General features: G+C 45.4%; 2 protein-coding genes and 1 pseudogene across 3 annotated transcripts; 2 read left to right on the top strand and 1 right to left on the bottom strand.

The window, feature by feature from the left end:
* Window positions 1-552: 552 nt before the first annotated feature.
* Window positions 553-4,818, bottom strand: LOC100592188 (annotated as a pseudogene).
* A 2,950-nt stretch (window positions 4,819-7,768) lies between these two features.
* Window positions 7,769-14,838, top strand: METTL17 (methyltransferase like 17). The gene is made up of 14 exons (XM_003260941.2): window positions 7,769-7,867; window positions 8,020-8,173; window positions 8,254-8,388; window positions 9,922-10,003; window positions 10,339-10,420; window positions 10,918-10,991; window positions 11,767-11,861; window positions 12,351-12,421; window positions 12,601-12,708; window positions 12,973-13,041; window positions 13,706-13,756; window positions 14,014-14,097; window positions 14,333-14,517; window positions 14,592-14,838. Exons 1-14 carry the CDS (start codon window positions 7,793-7,795, stop codon window positions 14,695-14,697), a joined length of 1,371 nt encoding a protein of 456 aa, XP_003260989.1. The 5' UTR covers window positions 7,769-7,792; the 3' UTR covers window positions 14,698-14,838.
* Window positions 14,839-16,475: 1,637 nt separating this feature from the next.
* On the top strand, window positions 16,476-19,678 carry SLC39A2 (solute carrier family 39 member 2). Of its 2 annotated transcripts, XM_003260564.3 has the most exons (4): window positions 16,476-17,373; window positions 17,554-17,684; window positions 17,928-17,978; window positions 18,755-19,678. In XM_003260564.3, the coding sequence occupies exons 1-4, from the start codon at window positions 17,259-17,261 to the stop codon at window positions 19,385-19,387; spliced, it is 930 nt and encodes a 309-aa protein (XP_003260612.2). In that variant the 5' UTR covers window positions 16,476-17,258; the 3' UTR covers window positions 19,388-19,678. The 2 variants fall into 2 exon arrangements, with proteins under 2 accessions (XP_003260612.2, XP_030658367.1); XM_030802507.1 differs by lacking the exon at window positions 18,755-19,678 and having other exon boundaries at window positions 17,933-17,978.
* The last annotated feature ends 209 nt before the right edge of the window (window positions 19,679-19,887 follow it).

Raw genomic sequence — 19,887 nt, 5'->3', positions numbered from 1 at the left:
CCTTACCTTCGATACACTTCCCCATCTCTGTGCATTTTCCAATGCCAATCTTTTTGCATGCACTATCCATCCCTTCCCAAATGTCGCAGCAAACCCTTGCTCACCTTCATGACCCTGCTCAGGTGAAGCCTCCTTGTAGAAACCTTCCTAGACCCAATGGGCAAAGTAAATTCCTCCATCTCTGTGCTCCTGAAAAGCAATGTTCATATAAGGGTTATTGCTTCTATCACATATTTAGTTTCTCTGCTTCTCCACAAGCTACTTAAGGACCAAGACTACGTTTCATGTATCTTAACATACCCTGTGACTAACACAGTTTCAGGAGTACAGTGCACAGTGCATAAATGCCTCATTTATAAAGATTAAATTCCCATTTTACATAGTGAAATACAAGCACTAGGAATGTAAACAACAGCTGTGTAGAAAGAAGCACAAATGTGAATGAATGCAAGATTTTGGAAACCTAAGTTGCAGTTGTTTATACATTGGATATTCATTCTTTTTTTTAATCAAGAACAAACTTTGTTGAACTTTGTACCCTATTAACAGAAGTTAAAAAAAAATAAAAAAGAACAGACTCTGTTTTACTAAACCCTCAGCTGTTGTCCCTCCTTCCCAGCTGGGGCTGACTGGAGCCCTTTTCCACAGCCTTGCTGCATCTTCTCCTTAGCACCTGCTCCACCTGCCAGGAAGTAGCTAGTTTCCATGTCTCTGTGCTCCAGTTTATGGGCTCCTCCCAGGTCTGACCATCAGCAGCCTCCTCCTCATCTTCCTTTATACATAAGTCCTCAGGAAAAGGTATGCTGGCCTGTGGTTCTGAAGCCACCATACCCTTATCTGGCTTGCTATCTTGTAGCAGCTTCACGGTTCATAGCTGCATGTTCAGAAGCTCCTACTGGGCTCCAGCCAGAGTAGTCACACACTCAAAAAGGGGGTCCATTTGGGCCACCAGATTGTCCAGGTGCTGCTCTGTCTGGATCAGCTGTTGCTCCAACTGCAATGGTTGCTTCTTGCCTGACTCCTCTTGGAGAACCGCAGCTTCATCTTTCCCCTGTTGAGGAAGAAGAAAAGGGCAATACTGCAGCAAAAGTGTTCTGCTCCATCACCTCAGTGTCCAAAGCCAGTAAGGAGAGGGGTGTCATTTAAGGTAGAGAAAGCTATTGGGTTTTTACCTCAGAGAATCACAATTACTTCTAGTCTAGTTCCTCACCCAGCACATGAAGCAACATGTCAACGTGTCCCACACATGGTCATTCGGTCTGCTGAAACACCTCCAGGAATGAGCAGCTCTCTCGCGTTTGATTGAGCTCTGGTTGTTAGACAGTTCATATACAAAGCCAGAATTTGTCCTTCATGTATCTTCTTTCCATAGCGCTGATTAGAGCCTTCCAAAATAATGGCTCTTCAATGTGATAGTTCCTCAGGAATTTGAAGACAACAGGCATACCCTGCTCCCTTTCCTGAGTTTTTTCTGGTTTAATATCTTCGATCTTTTCAGTCAGGGCTAATTTTGCATAGTTTTCTCTGGTTGCTTTACTGAACATGTAGTGCTCTTAAGGCAGTTCTGGGAGAAGAAAATTCTCCAGGAATGTTCTGATCAGTAGATAAAGCACAACACCTTGTTCCTACCATTGATTTGGGAAGTAGGTTGTCACATCACACCATAAACTTATTAGTCAACGGGTATGCCTAAGTCTCTCTCATAAGTGCTGCTGCTAAGAAATGTCTTCTTCCAGACTGTACTCAGGCCAAAGGATAGAATTTACTAAACTATCCTTGTTAAATTTCATTATTAAATCCAGTCACTCATCCTAGCCTGTCATGTCTACCTGGGATCATTATTAGCTGTCTCTTCTAGTTTCTTTTTTTTTTTTTTTTTTTGAGACAGAGTCTCGCTCTGTCACCCAGGCTGGAGTGCAGTGGCGCAATCTTGGCTCACTGCAAGCTCCGCCTCCTGGGTTCACGCCATTCTCCTGCCTCAGCCTCTCCAAGTAGCTGGGACTACAGGCGCCCGCCACCACGCCCGGCTAATTTTTTGTATTTTTAGTAGAGACGGGGTTTCACCGTGTTAGCCAGGATAGTCTCGATCTCCTGACCTCGTGATCCGCCCGTCTCGTCCTCCCAAAGTGCTGGGATTACAAGCGTGAGCCACCGCGCCCGGCCCCTCTTCTAGTTGCATACATCAAAATTGGTTCAATCGGTTCTATTTTCTAATGCAAATAAATAATAGGGTCAGGGCTGAAGATACTGTCCTGGAAAGTTTACTTTCCAAAATGTACCGTCAACTCATATTTAAGGGCCTCCCTCCCTAGGAGAACATGAGACCACTTGATGTCTTGAACTCTAGAAACACTATGGTTGCAGCAATCAACCCCTTGTGCCACAGTTGGCCCCACTTCAGTAGTATGAACACTAGCTGGGTGTCCAGCTCCACCAGTTGCTGCTCTGGGTGACCTCAAGCAAGTGGCTACTCTTCATTAGATTGTAGGAAAATTAAATGTGATGGTCATTATTCATTTACAGTTTACCACATGCCTTTCACATTCAGCCTTACCTCCCTGAATCCTTAAAATTACTCTATAATGTTGGAGGTCAATCAACTATTATCTTCATTTTACAGACAGCGGAAACTGTATCTTTCTCTCAGTACTATGGCGCCCCCATGAGAGATGCAGACTCAGGGAACCCCCACCCCTGGCCATCTCTGCATCTGCAACACTTGTACAACACAAAAGCCACAATGGCTGAAGTGTACAGCATTCCCAAAAGCAGCACCCTGGCCCTGGCCCCCTCATGCTGGTCCTTGAGCAGCAATTGCCAGCATTCTGTGGCCCCAGGGCCCACGTGGGCTGGGTTCCCTGTGGAAGGAGGGCAAAGTAGATATTCATTCTTTTAGAGATTTTACATAAAGATCTGTGTGGTTTTTTAGGTTTATGTTAGTTGACATGGAATGAAGGCATTAATCAGGTCAAGACTAAAATCTAGAGAAGATAAATCCAATGTACATGGAGCAGTGGAATCACTTCAGGAGGAACTGAACAGACTGCTTTAATCCACTGCAGAATTTTGAACAGCAAGAAATCCAAAGACTCAAGTTTCCAGCATAGAGGTGTGATGAGATGGAGAATGTTTGTATGAAGAGAGAAACAGGGGTGTTGCTAAAAACAAAAAAGCTGGGTTCCTCCTTGAAATGGCCCTCCCTTGCTCTATTTGTTTTGGGTTTTAGGCCCCCCCTTTATATAACATGGCTCTTTGGCATGCTGGAGTAGGATTAAAAAGAAGAAAGAGGCCAGGCATGGTGGCTCACACCTGTAATCCTAGCACTTTAGGAGGCCGAGGCAGGTGAATCGCCTGAGGTCAGGAGTTCGAGACCAGCCTGGCCAACACAGAAAAACCCCATCTCTACTAAAAATAAAAAAAAAAAAAAAAATAGCTGGGTATAGTGGCGCACGCCTGTAAACCCAGCTACTCGGGAGGCTGAGGCAGGAGAATCGCTTGAACCCAGAAGGCAGAGGTTGCAGTGAGCCGAGATCGTGCCATTGCACTATAGCCTGGGCAACAAGAGTGAAACTCTGTCTTAAAAAAGAAGAAGAAGAGGAAGAAGAAAGAGGAGGAGGAGGAGGAGGGAGAGGAAGTTGAACTGGCTTGTAGAAGATTTCATAGATGTCTGATGCCCATAGTACTATCAGAGCTTGAATAGAAACATCTCCACCAAATTCAAAGTAGAAATTTGGAACAAGATTTGAACAAGAAAAAAAATACCACTTCCCATAACACAGTCTCCTCCTCTCCTAGCTTTAGCCCTTAACACAGAGCGTGGCACATCTAACACGGTCAGTAAAGAATTCCACCAACTCAAGAATGAAAAATAAACTCCCTATCATGGATAAATGCCTTTTCCCATTATATATCTTTCTTTCCTCTTTATCTTCTCTTTCTTCATCCCTTTCTTCTCACATTTTTTCTTCATTTTCTGTATAATAGCAAGTCTCCTAGGCTAGGTGGCTGTGCTGGCCATTCCCAGTGATTCTCAAAAACACAAACAGATCCTTCTGGAAAGTTCTGTCTTGAATTGGTCCCTGTTGCAGGTCAGGACATTAGAAATGGTATTTCTAAAAGGCTTGGAGAAGTAGATGATAATCCAGAGTTTCCTTCTTGGGATTCCTCTCCCGAGTCTGAACTGGAAAGCATTGACCTAGTTGTTACATAATGGAGGCCCCCAACCCAGAGCATTTTAATGGGATAATTTTTAGATTTTCTTGAGAAACATGAACAGAGAATAGAAAGACTTCTACATTCTCTCACTGCCCTGGCCATTTGGGTCCCTATTTCAGGGTCTCAGTCCCTCAGGAGAGATATACAAGACTCCCAGTGGGTGTCCAATCCTTGGATTTTCCTCTAAGACTTTATCCATGTGTTAAGAGTCCACACTGCACATCTAAAGAAGCTCCTATGTGACCGAGATTCATCTTCTGAGGATATCAGCGATCCTTTCATGCCATCCCATGCCAAGACTAACACTTCTCTGTGGTGATCCCCCATCCTATATCTGTAGGAAGCCATGCTGGGTCTGCCCCAGCTAGAGTTTTAAAAATCTATAATCCCTCCAGAACCTCCTTGCTTTCCTCAACATAGATTTTTGCCAAAGGAGATCAAATCCAATTGGAAGATCCCTGCCCCGGAGCAGAATACTTTGTAATTGGATTAGTCTCAATAGCAGCAGTAGTTCTGGCCTTGAATATGAGTTAATCAGCCAAGTCGCAACACAAGGAAGCCGACTACACCAGAAAACCCTGTACAATCCGTGAGTTTCTTCATGGTTGAGACTCAGATGAATCATCATGTTGATCTGACTCATGCCTCTCCTGCCTTAGGCCAAGAGACTGAGGCTTCACCTGGGGTCCGCCTCTTTCCCACTCCAGAGTCAAATGAGCCCCCAAGGAGTAAGAAAAAAATGTGATTGATTCTGATTTGCACCCCAGTCTTTTTTTAATCAGTCATAAAGAATCAAATATTTACATTAGAAGATATCTTGTATTGTGAAAAAAAAGGAAGGAATAAAAGAAGGGAGGAAGAAAAGAAGTGGGAGGGTGGGAGAGAAAGGAAACAATAGAATAAGGCAGGCGCAGAGGCTTATATGCCTGTAATCCCAACATTTTGGGAGGCCAAGGCCAGAGGATCGCTTGAGCTCAGGAGGTCAAGACCAGCCTGGGCAACATGGAAAGACCCCATCTCTAGAAAAAAATAAAAAATTAGCCAGGCACAGTGGCATACACCTGTCGTCCCACCTATCCAGGAGGGTGACATAGGAGAATCGCTTGAACCTAGGATGTGTGGCTGCAGTGAGCCATGTTCTCACCACTGCACTCCAGCCTGGGTGACAGAATGTCACCTGTCTTAAAAAGAAAAGAAAAGAATAGGCTAGAAAAAGAAGAAAAGAAAGCAGTAAGTGACATAAGACCAAGAGGAAAAAGGGAAACTTGAGCATCATCTGTCCTCCCAGTGGCCTACGGAGGGAAAAGGATGGACACTGAGCTTCACAGCCCACAGCAAATCAGGCAAAGTCACTTCTGCAAACACTGATAACCTACTAAAACCCAAGCACAGAATAAGACAGACACTGAGATTCAGAGATAAAGTCAAGATGGCTCCTACTGCTGCAGGGGAACTAGAATGACTCAGAATCCCAGACAGGTCATGTTTGAAGAGGCCATTCATTCACTCCCAGTGAGATGAAAGTTGCATCCCTTTCCCCCTTCTCTCCTTCTCTTATCCTGGAGTGCAAACATTGTGTGGAGCACAAACATCGTGTGAAGCCCCTACATAGGCGCGATGGCTTACACGTTGGAGTTGAACTACTATGAAGGTACGTGAGATCTAGTGATTCCCTTGGATAAATTTCCTACAAGGAATCATTTCACAAAGCTTTATGGGCAGCAAATGCCCATAATTTGGATGGTGGCTTTTGGAGCCATGACATGATCTCAGCTATATGAATAGAATTCTGAGGACAAGAAGCTGAGGGATTTACTCAAGAGCTCTGACTAGCTGACAGTAGAAACTTGGCAGATCTTCCAACACACACATCTAGTATGGCCCAATCTTCAGAATTATCTTTGCATTTGGGCAAGAAGAGGCCCCATCGCCAGCATCCTGGCATTTGGGCAATATTAGCACAAAAAATGAGGGATGACTTCAGGAGTAAGAACCTTTGAGACTGCCCGGGTTGTGGACTTGTTAATAGTCTGGAGAGATATCATCAACAGGTATCAATTTAATGGTTCCACTCCTCAGATAGCTCTAGGGCAGAATCCTCAGCCCAGGGCATACACAGGATCACGGCTATGAATGTGAGCATTCTCACTGGAGGGGTAGAGGTCACTGTGGTGACCCTTTTGGGCACCCAGGAAAGATTCCCAGGTAAAAGGAGGACTGAGGAAAAGCTGGAAAAGAGGCAAGTGTTAACCTAGGATGTGTCAGTGGGCCATGCATTCATCTACAGGAAGGGCGGTTCCGCATGGAAGAGGCAGAGCGGCCCTTCTCCCCTTGTCCACCCATGTCTCCTCACCCCTAGATGAGGAGCCCTGAGAGAGGTGGCAGGCTGTGGTCGGTGAGGGATGCAGATTTGGGGAAGAAGTTGAATAAGGGAGACGACCACAGAAGGACAGTCCAATTAGGGCGCTGGGGCCTGAGATCCCTGGACCACCTGCGGCAGGGCCTGATGACCCAGGAGTCTAGCCCTCCAGATGAACTGGCTGGTTCCACACACAGGTCAAGTGGATGTGCTGGGAGAACACCCTAAACCTGTAACGGAAATTAGGGGGCCAGGAGCCCACAGAAATCACACACTGGGTGAGCTCAAGTGTTCGGAGACTGAGAGGTAGCAGTTGTCCACTGTCAGGTTCCGAAAATAGACATGGCCTTGCATATGTCATTTATCCTTCTGATGCTCTGGTGAATGAAGGTGTTGATGAGCTTGCAGACTCTGGAGACCATTCCCCTATGCTACATTATCACGTCACAATAGTGGCTGGACCCACCTGAGATTCTGCACCTTAGGTAATCAGACGGCTTCTGTATAAGTCCTGGGCCTGGGGGAAACAGTCTGATGTAGCAGCAGACACAGGAGGGTCGCCATCAGAACCATGTTTTCTGTGAAGTGGGGATCAGTCCTTTTCCCTGAAGTACCTAGCACATAGGTGTTCTCAGCAAGCGTTATGTTAGCTTACTAAGAAGACTGCTCTCATTTGAAGAGAAATTAACAAATGTAAAAAAAAATAAATAAACCTATTAACTAGGTTTAATATTTATCAAACTATTAACTATTTAATAATTATTTAACTATTAATTTCTGTTATCTTCAGTCGCTTAAATCTGATTTTTCTCTTCTTTCCATTACTGCAGTCTCCCTTTTTCACACAGGGAAACAACCCAAGACTCAGAGTTCTCCGCGGAGGATTGCAAAGAACACAGGAAGTCAGTACTCCCAGAAACCGTCTTTGCTGGCGCGCTCACACCCGACTCCAACCCGCCCCCGTCCCGCCCCGCCCCGCCCCACCCTCTTGATTTCTGGCGCCGGTGACCAGGCCCAACGCAGCCTTCAAGTCGGCCCAAACACGATTTCCGCCTCAAGGATTATTTATATAACCATTGCTTATTGGCTGCTGGCAAACACTCGCTCTTCTGGTTGGCTGAAACTGTCGGGAGAAGTTCTGCAAAGGCTGCTCCTTGCGGCTTTGGGACCGAGGGTCACAGGCACCTATATTTCCGTTTCCGGTTCGCCTCCGGAGCCATGGCGGCGGCACTGAAGTGTCTACTGACATTAGGAAGGTGGTGCCCCGGCCTTGGAGTAGCTCCCCAAGCCCGGGTGAGTGCCTACATTCCCTGCTGTCGGAGAGACTCTGGATCTGCAGAGACATCTCTGCGCAGAGGAGGAGCGCTCCTGGCAGCCCCCGTCCTAGCAAGCGCCAGCAACTTTCCTTTCTGCCAGGAAATCAACCTACCTTTCTCTGCCTGCAGGCGCTCGCCGCCCTAGTACCTGGAGTGACCCAGGTAGATAACAAGTCCGGTTTCCTGCAGAAGAGACCTCATCGCCAGCACCCTGGCATCCTAAAGCTGCCGCACGTGCGGCTGCCACAGGCACTGGCTAACGGTGCCCAGTTACTGCTACTTGGTGAGTAACGGCGGGAAAGCGAGAAGAAACGGGACTGGACCTGCATGCAAGTGATTCCGCTTTTCATCTTTGACCCATAGAGAGCGCTGGGCCCACTATGGAGAATCAGGTGCAAACACTGACCAGTTATCTCTGGAGCAGACATTTGCCTGTAGAGCCAGAGGAGTTGCAAAGACGGGCTAGGCATCTTGAGAAAAAATTCCTGGAAAACCCAGGTAGGACTTAAGAATAATTAAAAAGTAGGCGAGATTGAAATATCGGTTAGAAATGAAGAGTAAGAAATAATTTTACAGTCTCTCAGATACTGAAGTCTCTTATTTGACTTTCTAACCAGAGCAGCAGTTGTTACAATGATGCCTTACTAAAAGAAGGTAGATTATTTTAGAGATTGCTTAGGTAAGGGTCAGAATGTCCCAGTATACTGTTTTTTGTTTGTTTGTTTTGTTTTTTCGTTTTTGCTTTGAGACAGAGTCTTGCTCTGTCACCCAGGCTGAAGTGTAATGGCTCGATCTCGGCTCACTGCAACCTCCGCCTTCCGGGTTTAAGTGATTTTCCTGCCTCAGCCTCTTCAGTAGCTGGGATTACAAGCGTGCACCACCACACCCGGCTAACTTGTATTTTTAGTAGAGATGGGGTTTCATCATGGTGGCCAGGCTGGTCTCGAACTTCTGACCTCAGGTGATCCCCCCACCTTGGCCTCCCAAAGTGCTAGGATTACAGGCATGAACCACCGCGCCTGGCCACCAATATACTGTTAAAATCTAGATTTTTTTTTTTTTTCCTGCAAGTCCACTGGATTAGGACCTTCTAAGTTTTTATTCAGGTAAAATAAAGTCCCTGGATGGTCCCTGCCCGGTACTGAAACCCTCTTTTGGGATAAGAGGGTAAATATAATTCATCAAGTTAGTTTCATGATTGTGAGCTCCTTGACACTACCATTTATTCATCCTGCATTCCCTACACACCTCACAGTACCTGGCTCACAGTAGGTGATCAGTAGATACTTGCTAATTAGTACTGAACTGAACAGTCATGAGACCTAGATTTTCAGATTTCTTTCCTCTCCATAGGAATAGTGGAGATCATCAAAACCTTAAATTTTGGAGAAGTGAAGAAATCCAAAAAAATAATGTCCTTGGCCTACCCTTTAAAAAAAAAGTTTTGTTTTTTTTTGAGGCAGAGTCTTGCTCTGTTGCCTAGGCTATAGTGCAGTGGCACGATCTCAGCTCACCACAACCTCTGCCTCCCGGTTTCAAGTGATTCTCCTGCCTCAGCTTCCCAAGTAGCTGGGAATACAGGTGCACGCCACCATGCCCGGCTAATTTTTGTATTTTTCGTAGAGAGAGGTTTTCACCATGTTGGTCAGGCTGTTCTCGAACTCCTGACCTCGTGATCCTCCTGCCTCAGCCTCCCAAAGTGCTGGACTTACAGGCTTGAGCCACCGCACCCAGCTTACCCTTTAAATTTTTATCACACTTTCCTTTAATGTAAAACAAACCTGTGGGACGGGATTGGTTAAGCTGAATAAACCATTCTTATAAGCAAAATGCTACCTGATACAATCTGTTAGTGGTAGTTGTTACTGTTAATTCTTGCCTGAAACTTTTCTGTAGGTTTGTCATCTCTCTTGAGCTTTAAGGCTTTTCTTAGGTGGAGTCGGGGAGGACTGGGTGGGCAGTATATTCAGATATTGGATCTGAGCCCTGTTCTCCCTAGGTCCTGACTTCCAGTCCTTGTTCTCACCATAGACTTATCTCAGACCGAGGAGAAAGTTCGTGGAGCAGTGCTACATGCACTACGTAAAACTACCTACCATTGGCAAGAACTGAGGTAAGGGGGCCTAGAAGAGGTGCACAAGAAAGAAAAGGCAGACTTTAGAAAGAGAGTTGGGGGAGTACAATTACACAATCAATTTAGTATTTTCTTTTACATCACCTGACCTTAAAAGGATCAATTTAGTATTTGCAAAAGCTAAAGTACGAAGTTTCAAGCACTGAAGTTTGAAAATTTAGTGTTTGTAAGTCTCCCCGGGACCCTTTTGTATTGGGGAGTGAAAGGCCTGAGCTGGAAGAGCCCTTTCCAAGATGTCATTTTCTAAATCTAGAAGGTAACTATGGGATTAAGGTTATTTACTAGTATGTACGACTCTCTAATTTTAATGGCAGCTACACTGAGGGACTGAGCCTGGTGTATATGGCAGCAAGACTGGATGGTGGCTTTGCAGCAGTCTCCAGAGCATTCCATGAGGTGAAAGTCCCTTAACTTCAACCTGAACTTTTTGACCATCAGTTCCCTATTCATAAAGTAGTTTTCTAGGATGGGGATTCTTGGGACATTGCATATGCATTTTTTTTTTTTTTTAAGAGGATCTCCACTGGACACAGTGGGCTCCTGCCTGCAGTCCCAACAGTTTGGGAGGCTGAGGCAGGAGGATTGCTTGAGCCAGTTTGAGGCTGCAGTGAGCTGTGATCTCCACTGTACTCCAGCCTGGTGACAGAGTGAGACCTCATCTCTTAAAAAAATACAAAATAAAGACATTCTCTTTATCCTGTGAAAGCTTTCTGTGACCCAAGAAAGGTTTAGAATCACTATTTTAGGAGATTCTTATCCCATAAGGTATTTATATCGAATCTCAAAAGGCATTCACATCTCACATCCTCTGTGATAGCCTCCTAATTCATATTTCTCAAGGTCCTAAATAAGTATCTAATTACCCTACTGTGGGATTTTGTATATTTCTTCAGATCCGGGCTCGAAATCCAGCATTTCAGCCACAAACTTTGATGGACTTTGGCTCAGGTACTGGTTCTGTCACCTGGTGAGTAACTTTCTTCAGCCCTGTCTTGGTCAATTTTAGCTCTAGAAAGCCATACTTACACCATTCCAAAATTAACAGACTGGAAAACCACAGGGAGAATAGGCAAGTTGGGAATCTGTAATGTTTCTTCCATCAGATTAGGCAAGGCAGAAGAAGGTATATGGATTGGGGCCAGAACTTAAAGAAATGTCAAGTGAGAAAAGGCGCATGTTTAGAAAAATTAAAAAGAAAAGGAATTATCAATCAAAGTTTTTTTGCCTACACATAGTATTTTGAGTCTACCTTTTTTTTTTCTTTTTTGAGATGGTGTCTCGCTCTGTTGCCCAGGCTGGAGTGCAGTGGCACAATCTCGGCTCACTGCAGCCTCCACTCCCGGGTTCAAGCGATTCTCCTTCCTCACCCTCCCGAATAGCTGGGACTACAGGTGCCCGCCACCACACCCAGCTAATTTTTGTATTTTTAGTAGAGATGGGGTTTCACCATATTGGCCAGGTTGGTCTCTAACTCCTGACCTTGTGATCCACCGCCTCGGCCTCCCAAAGTGCTGGGATTACAGGCGCGAGCCACTGCGCCCAGCTGAGTCTACCTTTTTTTTTTTTAGGAGTTGTAAATAAAACAAGAAAATAACACTGTTAGTTATTTTATTACTAACTGTACAACTATTTTAACATAACACTCTCTTTTCCCAGGGGTGGGGTTGGGTGTAAATGGGTCTCTTGTAGAGATGACTCTTGGTCATGGGAATTGGTGATTTATAATAATTTTGTCATCTTAGGGCTGCTCACAGTATTTGGGGCCAGAGCCTACGTGAATATATGTGTGTGGACAGATCAGCTGCCATGTTGGTTTTGGCAGAAAAACTACTGAAAGGTGAGTGCAAGAGCACTTCCAAAGTTGAGGGAGTTAAGAAAGCAAAGGGGTACTAGCAAAAGTGTTTTACTGGGAAGTAGAGAAGAGGGTAAAAATTAAGATGAATCTGGTTTACTTTTAAAGTTATAATTAAGCAAAGGGTGGTATTAGAGGTTTCTGCTGGACTGAGGATGGGTTGGGTAAGAATCAAAGGACAGGAGGCCTAATATTCTCCCTGCCCTTTTTTTTTTTTTCTTTTTCTTTTTTAATTAGAGGTAGGGTCTCCATATGTTACCCAAGCGGGTCTCAAACTCCTGGCCTCAAGCTATCCTCCCACTTCAGCCTCTAGGGTAGCTGGGATTACAGGCACGCACCGCCATACCTGGCTTATCCCTGCCCTTTTTGATATACACTTTCCCTATTCTTGGGGCCATGTTTCTTATCTGGATGTCTCTTCAGTTTATACCTAACTTCCTACACACTCACAGATGCCTCTTCTTTTCTCCGCAGGTGGTTCAGAATCTGGGGAGCCTTATATTCCAGGTGTCTTTTTCAGACAGTTTCTACCTGTATCACCCAAGGCAAGTGGCAGTGTTTAGAATATTCTAAATGTGGAATGTGGCAGATGGAAAACTGTGGCTTGAGCTTTGCAGCCCAGCACTGAGTGTTAGAAGATAAAAGAAATTTAGCGGCTAGGACTTTGTTGTATTTTGGGATGCAAAGATGTTGAGTCTGTTATGTTCCTTGCCTTGGTCCTCAGGTGCAGTTTGATGTAGTAGTGTCAGCCTTTTCCTTAAGTGAACTGCCCAGCAAGGCTGACCGCACTGAGGTAGTTCAAACCTTATGGCGTAAGACAGGTCATTTCCTGGTGAGTTAAAATTCCTTGTTCTCCTTAAGTCTTAAAGCATCTTCATGGATTTCATGCCTTTGCTTCTCTCATTGTCTTTATTCTTCACCATTTTTTCTCCTTTATGGGTTTCTTTATCCCTCTTTGAGGGTCTTCATCCTGATTATATAATACCTATTTCTTTTTAGGACTCCTTCTCCCTCTATGATTGCTCTTACAGAGCTACTGACATTTATACTTTCATGTAATTTAAGTCTTCTGCATATTTTCCCCTTTTGTGAACAGGTACTGGTGGAGAATGGAACAAAAGCTGGGCACAGCCTTCTCATGGATGCCAGGGATCTGGTCCTTAAGGTAAGGCTTCTTCCCTCACTCCCCCACCCATATGTCACCAATTACTGTTACTCTCTTGGAAACTAAAGAGACTGTCACATATTGACAAGGGTGACTCTCAGGAAACTGGGCATATAAAGTCATTATGATACAGAGCAGTGGTTGGCAAATGAGAGCCTGTGGATCAAATCCGACCTGCCACCTGTTTTTATATAAGCCATGCTTATTTGTGCCTCTGTTGTCTGTGACTGCGTTCACACTACAAACAGCAGAGTTGAGTAGTTGGGACAGAGATAGATTTTGCCTACTCTCTGGCCCTTTAAAAGAAACTTTGCGGACTCCTAATGTAGGGCATTGCTGAGCTAAGAACCTTGTCACGGGGGGAGAGTATGAGCCAGTGTATAATCATAAATTTAATTGTCCTGGAGTGGGATTTTTTTGAGAGTGGAGGTTGCTGACAAGGGAGAGCACCGTACTATGTGCCAAGTTCTTGCCTTTCTCCTGCAGCAAAGAGAAAGTTCTTTGTTTGGAGTATTAAAGATGCAGCCAGCTTAACTCAAAGGGCATAGTTAATCGTTATTAGAATTGAATGTTAAAGGAGTCCTCAGTTTACTGAGTGCAGAGATTGAATTATGAAAATAGACCCCTGGCCCAGCTTTATTTCTTTTATTTCCTTTGACTTTAGGGAAAAGAGAAGTCACCTTTGGACCCTCGACCTGGTTTTGTCTTTGCCCCGGTAATTATTACTTCTACCTGTCCCACCACACAGATCAGAACTTAGGCGTGGCCGGGAAAAGTAAGATGGTAAAGCTAAGCCACTCTCTACTACTTTGTGTTGCTATCCAGTTCCTACCTAATGATTCCCCTGGCTCCTCCTACCCACTGCTCCTGTCCTCCCTTCTCCTTGGCCCCTTTTGACTCTATTGTTCTCAGTTTTTAAGTTTTGTGGTTGATGGCTCTTTTGTCTTACCTCATTTTTTTATGTGTTCACAGTGTCCCCATGAACTCCCTTGTCCCCAGTTGACCAACCTGGCCTGTAGCTTCTCACAAGCGTACCATCCCATCCCCTTCAGCTGGGTAGGTACCTGGGGATATTGCAGCAGGAAGCAAACATCCTGGAAAAACAGGAAGAAAAAGAATCAGAGTTAGGAGGAGTTGGATAATTCGTAGAATAGCCTAGAGCCTTTGGGGCCTACATGTATATGATTTATACATTGTAAAAAAAGGACTGCAGGAATGGGGAAGAAGGGGCTTTACAAACTTTTTTCCCGTATCTTTTTCTTCTAAACAGTCTCTATGTTCCTTATCTTAGAACAAGAAACCAAAGGAAGAAAAGTTCTCTATGGTGATCCTTGCTCGGGGGTCTCCAGAGGAGGCTAATCGCTGGCCCCGTATCACTCAGCCTGTCCTTAAACGGCCTCGCCATGTGCATTGTCACTTGTGCTGTCCAGATGGGCATATGCAGCATGCTGTGATCACAGCCCGCCGGCACGGCAGGTATAGGGGATGTGACCAAAATTAGTGGGATGTGGCAGGAACCTGCAGCCCACATGAACATCTCATTTCCATAGGGATTTGTATCGTTGTGCCCGTGTCAGCTCCTGGGGAGATCTTTTACCTGTGCTTACTCCATCTATGCTTCCTCCATCTACTGCTCAAGATCCCTCTGAGAGTTGACAAGGATGTGTAACAAGTATTTTCTTCTATCATGCGTGCCAGGGCTGAAGCTGCCTGGTATCCAGGAGGGGAATGCTGGTATCCCCATATGTCTGTGTTTGAGATTTTTAATAATAAATAATAAATTTTTAAAGAATGGAAGTGGATTTTGTGATTCTTAAGAAGTGTAGAAGCTGGGCATGGTGGCATGTGTCTGCATTTCCAGCCACTCAGGAAGCTGAGGCAACAGGATCATTTGAGCCCAGGTGTTAAGGCTGCAGTGAACTTTGATTGTACCACTGCACTCCAGCATAGGTAACAGAGCAAGACGTCCTCTCTTAAAAAAAAAAAAAAACATGTAAAAGATATAGTTAATTATCCTGGCCTATCCTGTAATGAAGAGCTTCCTCAGATTTTTGGTGCCAGGCTTCCCACACAAATCTGAAGCTCGCCCTCTCCTATTGTGGCAGTTCAGAGCTCCATAAGCTCTTCGCTGTAATGATGAATGTGTAAGCTGATCATTAAAGCAGAAGTAGAAAAACCAGATTTCCATAAGCCCTTTGCTATAATGATGAATGTACAAGTTAAACATTAAAGCAGAAGCAAGAAAAATGGATAAGGAATTGGGGGAAGCTGGTGCCTGAGTACGAAAGCCAGAATACAAAAAAAGCAAGCCCTTTAAAGCCCCACCTATACTTTCTCTACCTCAGACCTAGCTGAGTGATAAAAGCATTCCCGCACATACAACCCATACCAGGACCAACTTAAGATTAAGAAACTTCTATCTGCAAGTACTCACTCACTATGGTGGGATCAGCTGCAAAGCGAGTGAACTGTCCCATGCTCATGTTGATGGTTTTCTAGATATTGCCAACATGTTAGCTCTTTCTGATGCCAATGAATTTCAAATGCGAACAGATACCCTTGATGTGGGTTTGCTAAGAACATAGAAGAACAGGAATAAAAGTTGCCAGGTTCAGACATCCCAGAGAAAAAAAAGCATAAACAGCATTAGCAATCAGTGACTGATGATAATGCTGCAATAATGAGAATGGTTTTATTTCTAAATCAAATTATTTCTAAATAAAATCATTTATTGCTTTGTTTCTAAAAAAAAAAAAGAAAGAAACTTCTATCTGCAGACCCCTAGTTTAGACTAATTAGGAAACATTCCCGCAGGTAGTCATAGAGCTTGAATTGTATATAAAAGCTAAAGAAAAGCTTGTAACTTCGAGTTGGTCTGGTGTGCTACTCCGACCTCCCTGTAATCAGTTACAGAGATAAACTCCCTTCTTTCCCAGTCTGTCTGTCTGCATCTCATTATTGGACCACAAGAACAAGCAGCGGGACCAGTAACACTGTAAGAATCATCCAGTAACACTATAAGAATACTGCTTCTACCGGAGGCCAGGACTTCCCTAGGAAGATAATCTGGAGTAGCAAGGAAAGCTGCCTCCAGAGCTCTTGAGAACTGGCTCAACAGGTCTCGGGGTTGTTATGTGGGCCACCTGAATAGGGGAATCAGCAGCTGCCTGGCCTCTCTTACTAACACCTTCCCTTCTGTTTTTCCCAGGGTCCCTCAGCTACCCTAGAGTACGTATGGCAAATGCCCCATACATTTCCATCAAGAGTGATCAGAACTGAATCTTCTACCCCCACTCCTCTATATCCAGGTAGAATCCTCCCATTTACTCAGTTCATTTCTGTTTTCCCCTAAGCCTTGCTGTTTCAGGGCTAGAGCAGCTTCCTTTGTCTTAAACCTTAAATGTCTTTTTTTCCACAGTTCTTACCAGGAAACAGGCACAGTCAGAAGTTTTAACAGTATAAATGTTGTAATACCAGAAATCTCAACTCATTCCTCTCAAAACTGGTCCCAATCAAAAGAGAAAGAAAAAAACAAATCAACTTACCACTAGACATTTCCATGCCTGGAGCTATTTTTCTGGGGCTACAGGAAAGGGTAGTTCCCTCATGTACTAGTTCCCACAGAGTAGCACCAGCACCACCTCTCAGCCCCACCTCTTTACCTCCAGGTGGCCCCAAATCTCCTCTGAAAGCGGATGGTTCAAGTATCAGCATTGCAACCTATAAGACTTGGGATGAGGTGGAGAGGGTATGGAAGGCTTAGATCAAATGTCCTGAGTGAGACAGGACCAGATTGTCCCCAGTACAAAATGGCTGGGAAGCAGCTACCATCGACTTTCCTGTTTTGGATTAGACCAACCCCAAGCACATGAACTAAGACTATCCGTAGCTCTTGGATTAGTCATGCCATTGAAGAGGAGGAGAAGACGCCACTGGGCTGTGCCTGGCAGGGAGTCTGGAGTTTCTGGTTTCCAAGCTCAGGAAGGCGTGAACCAGGGGCGGGGCATCCATGCAGGGGGAGGGCTAGAAGCTGGGGCAGGATCTGTCAGCTCTGCAATGCTGCACAAGCAGAAGCAACACAGAAAGAAGATACCAACAGCCTCCTGAAACTCACGAGAGTGGACACTCCAGTGTTGACCACCTAAGATACCACTCCTGCTCCAAAGATTACAGCTCCCTTGTCATTCTGACTCCTGGGCTTACCCTACACCCCAGAGATGGAGAAACTACTAGGAATAAAACTTGGCTGCCTGTTTGCCCTGTTGGCTCTCACTCTGGGCTGTGGCCTTACTCCCATCTGCTTCAAATGGTTCCAGATTGATGCAGCCAGAGGTATAGCCCTGCCCCATCTTTGTTCCATAGCCTGAGTCTCACCTCAACCCTGTCCTGATACCTTGCTCTGATTCTCTCACCATCCCCAACCTTGGGATATTGAGTGCTGCCTGCTGCTCTTTACTCGCCTTTGTCTGTCTCCTCGGTGTCAAGTGGGTTGTAACTTCTGCTTTTTATTAGGTCATCACCGGCGAGTCCTCAGACTCCTGGGCTGTATTTCTGCTGGTGTTTTCCTGGGAGCAGGGTTCATGCATATGACTGCTGAAGCCCTGGAGGAAATTGAATCACAGATTCAGAAGTTCATGGTGCAGGTGAGAGCAGAGATCTCAAGCCGCAGGTCTATGAGGCCAAAACGTTAAACAGGACAAAGGGAAGAGAGTGGGAAAGTGATGGAGCCAAGGACATGGGTGGAACAACAGGGAAAATGACAACTCTTGTGTGGGATGGTGAAAGCAAATCAGATTAGGCTTTAAGGAAAACAGAATTGCTGAAGGGACAGGGCAGGAAGCTGTGCTGCTCCGTCCCACATCTAATTTCTGCTGCTTTCTTCTTAGAACAGATCAGCAAGTGAGAGAAATTCTTCTGGTGTTGCTGATTCAGTTCATGTAAGTACCTCCCACCATCCCCTATCTGGAGGGTGAGGAGAACCAGAGAGGCCTTTCATATCCAGACCCTTTTGAGAGGACTACATGAGGAGTACCAAGAATCCCTTCTGCTCCCTAGCTCAGACATTGTAGAGGAAAAGAGGAGCAAACCCAATCCTTTTGAGTTTATAGAACCCCAGGGAAAGCTCTTGTTTTACTCTTTCATTCTTTCCCTGGATCCTCTGATATACCTCACATCATTTGCCTGTGTTTTTAACTCTATTGAGATTCTGTCCCTTAGTCCCTCTGGCAGTCTTTTGTTGTTGTTTTTCATTTGTTTGTTGAGATGAAATCTCTCTGTTGCCCAGACTGGAGTACAGTGGCACAATCTCGGCTCACTGCAACCTCTGCCTTCCGAGTTCTAGTGATTCTCCTGCCTCAGCCTCCTGAGTAGCTGGGATTACAGGCACGTGCCACCACACCTGGCTAGTTTTTGTATTTTTAGTAGAGACGGGGTTTCATCATGTTGGCCAGGCTGGTCTCAATCTCCTCACCTCAAGTTATCCACCCACCTCAGTCTCCCAAAGTGCTAGGATTGCAGGCGTGAGCCACTGTGTCCGGCCCACTCTGGCATTCTTGTTGTTGCATGTCCATGTCTACTCTTGGCTTCATTTCCCCTACCCTTTTTTGTGTTCTGTTACCACATTTTCTCATTTCTTCAATCTCCCAATTCCACGTCCATCCAATGCATTGCCTACCCTTCCTTTTCATCTCACAGCCCTTCTTTTTGTTTCTAGATGGAGTATCCCTATGGAGAGCTCATCATCTCCCTGGGCTTCTTTTTTGTCTTCTTTTTGGAGTCGCTGGCATTGCAGTGTTGTCCTGGGGCTGCTGGAGGATCAACAGTGCAGGAGGAAGAATGGGGTGGGCCTCATATCTTCGAACTCCACAGCCATGGACATTTACCCTCACCCTCAAAGAGTCCCCTCCGAGCCCTTGTCCTCTTGCTGTCACTCTCCTTTCACTCAGTGTTTGAAGGGCTAGCTGTGGGGCTGCAGCCGACAGTAGCAGCTACCGTGCAGCTCTGTCTTGCTGTGCTGGCTCATAAGGGGCTTGTGGTGTTTGGTGTAGGAATGCGGCTAGTGCATTTAGGTACCAGCTCACGATGGGCAGTGTTCTCCATACTATTATTAGCTCTCATGTCCCCCGTGGGCCTAGCCGTAGGGATGGCTGTGACTGGAGGGGACTCTGAAGGAGGGCGGGGCTTAGCCCAGGCTGTGTTAGAGGGTGTGGCAGCTGGTACCTTTCTGTATGTCACCTTCTTAGAAATTCTTCCACGGGAGCTAGCTAGTCCTGAGGCCCCTCTAGCTAAGTGGAGCTGTGTAGCTGCTGGTTTTGCCTTCATGGCCTTTATTGCCTTATGGGCCTGAGAGATTCCTGGCTTTTCTGATGGACCTATTTAGGATGACCTCTCTATCCCCAGGGAGACCTCCCAAATGGCTTTGGCCCTCAGACATTTCTTTACTGAGACTAAATAGCATTCAATAGGACTGGACTGGACCCCAGGTTTCCTTTACACGAGATCCCATTTCTCACCCTGGACTAAGAAAAAGATATTTAGGTTGAGCAGCTATTAATTGGAGAATTGGTACAGAGACGCTCCAGATTTTATTCTTGTCCCATTTATGCTACTGTGTGTAATAAAATGCCCATTTTACCCTTCTTCAGCCATTCTGGATTTCATTTCTCCTGGTTGCCTACAAGCTACCTGGCACAGGAAGTGGTGGAATAGGGAATGGGAAGGATGAGTGTTGAATGCAGTATTTTATTCTGGAATTAGGGCCCCTAGCCATTCTGTCAGTTGCCAGCCACACCCCTAGGCATGGAGCCTTGCTAAAATTCCAACAACCCCCTCCCACCTTACTCACTG

This window comes from Nomascus leucogenys, chromosome 22a, assembly GCF_006542625.1.
Source record: "Nomascus leucogenys isolate Asia chromosome 22a, Asia_NLE_v1, whole genome shotgun sequence".
In the NCBI taxonomy this organism is placed as follows: domain Eukaryota; kingdom Metazoa; phylum Chordata; class Mammalia; order Primates; family Hylobatidae; genus Nomascus; species Nomascus leucogenys.
The sequence above is the reverse complement of the archived record's forward strand: the minus strand, read 5'-3'. Positions and strand labels throughout refer to the sequence as shown.

Coding starts and splice junctions, on each gene's coding strand:
- SLC39A2 (XM_003260564.3), top strand. CDS start 17,259: ATGGAGAAACTACTAGGAATAAAACTTGGCTGCCTGTTTGCCCTGTTG. Junction 17,374..17,553: donor CCAGATTGATGCAGCCAGAG/GTATAGCCCTGC, acceptor GCTTTTTATTAG/GTCATCACCGGCGAGTCCTC. Junction 17,979..18,754: donor GTGTTGCTGATTCAGTTCAT/GTAAGTACCTCC, acceptor TTTTGTTTCTAG/ATGGAGTATCCCTATGGAGA.
- METTL17 (XM_003260941.2), top strand. CDS start 7,793: ATGGCGGCGGCACTGAAGTGTCTACTGACATTAGGAAGGTGGTGCCCC. Junction 10,004..10,338: donor TACCATTGGCAAGAACTGAG/GTAAGGGGGCCT, acceptor TTTTAATGGCAG/CTACACTGAGGGACTGAGCC. Junction 12,422..12,600: donor TTCTACCTGTATCACCCAAG/GCAAGTGGCAGT, acceptor CTTGGTCCTCAG/GTGCAGTTTGATGTAGTAGT.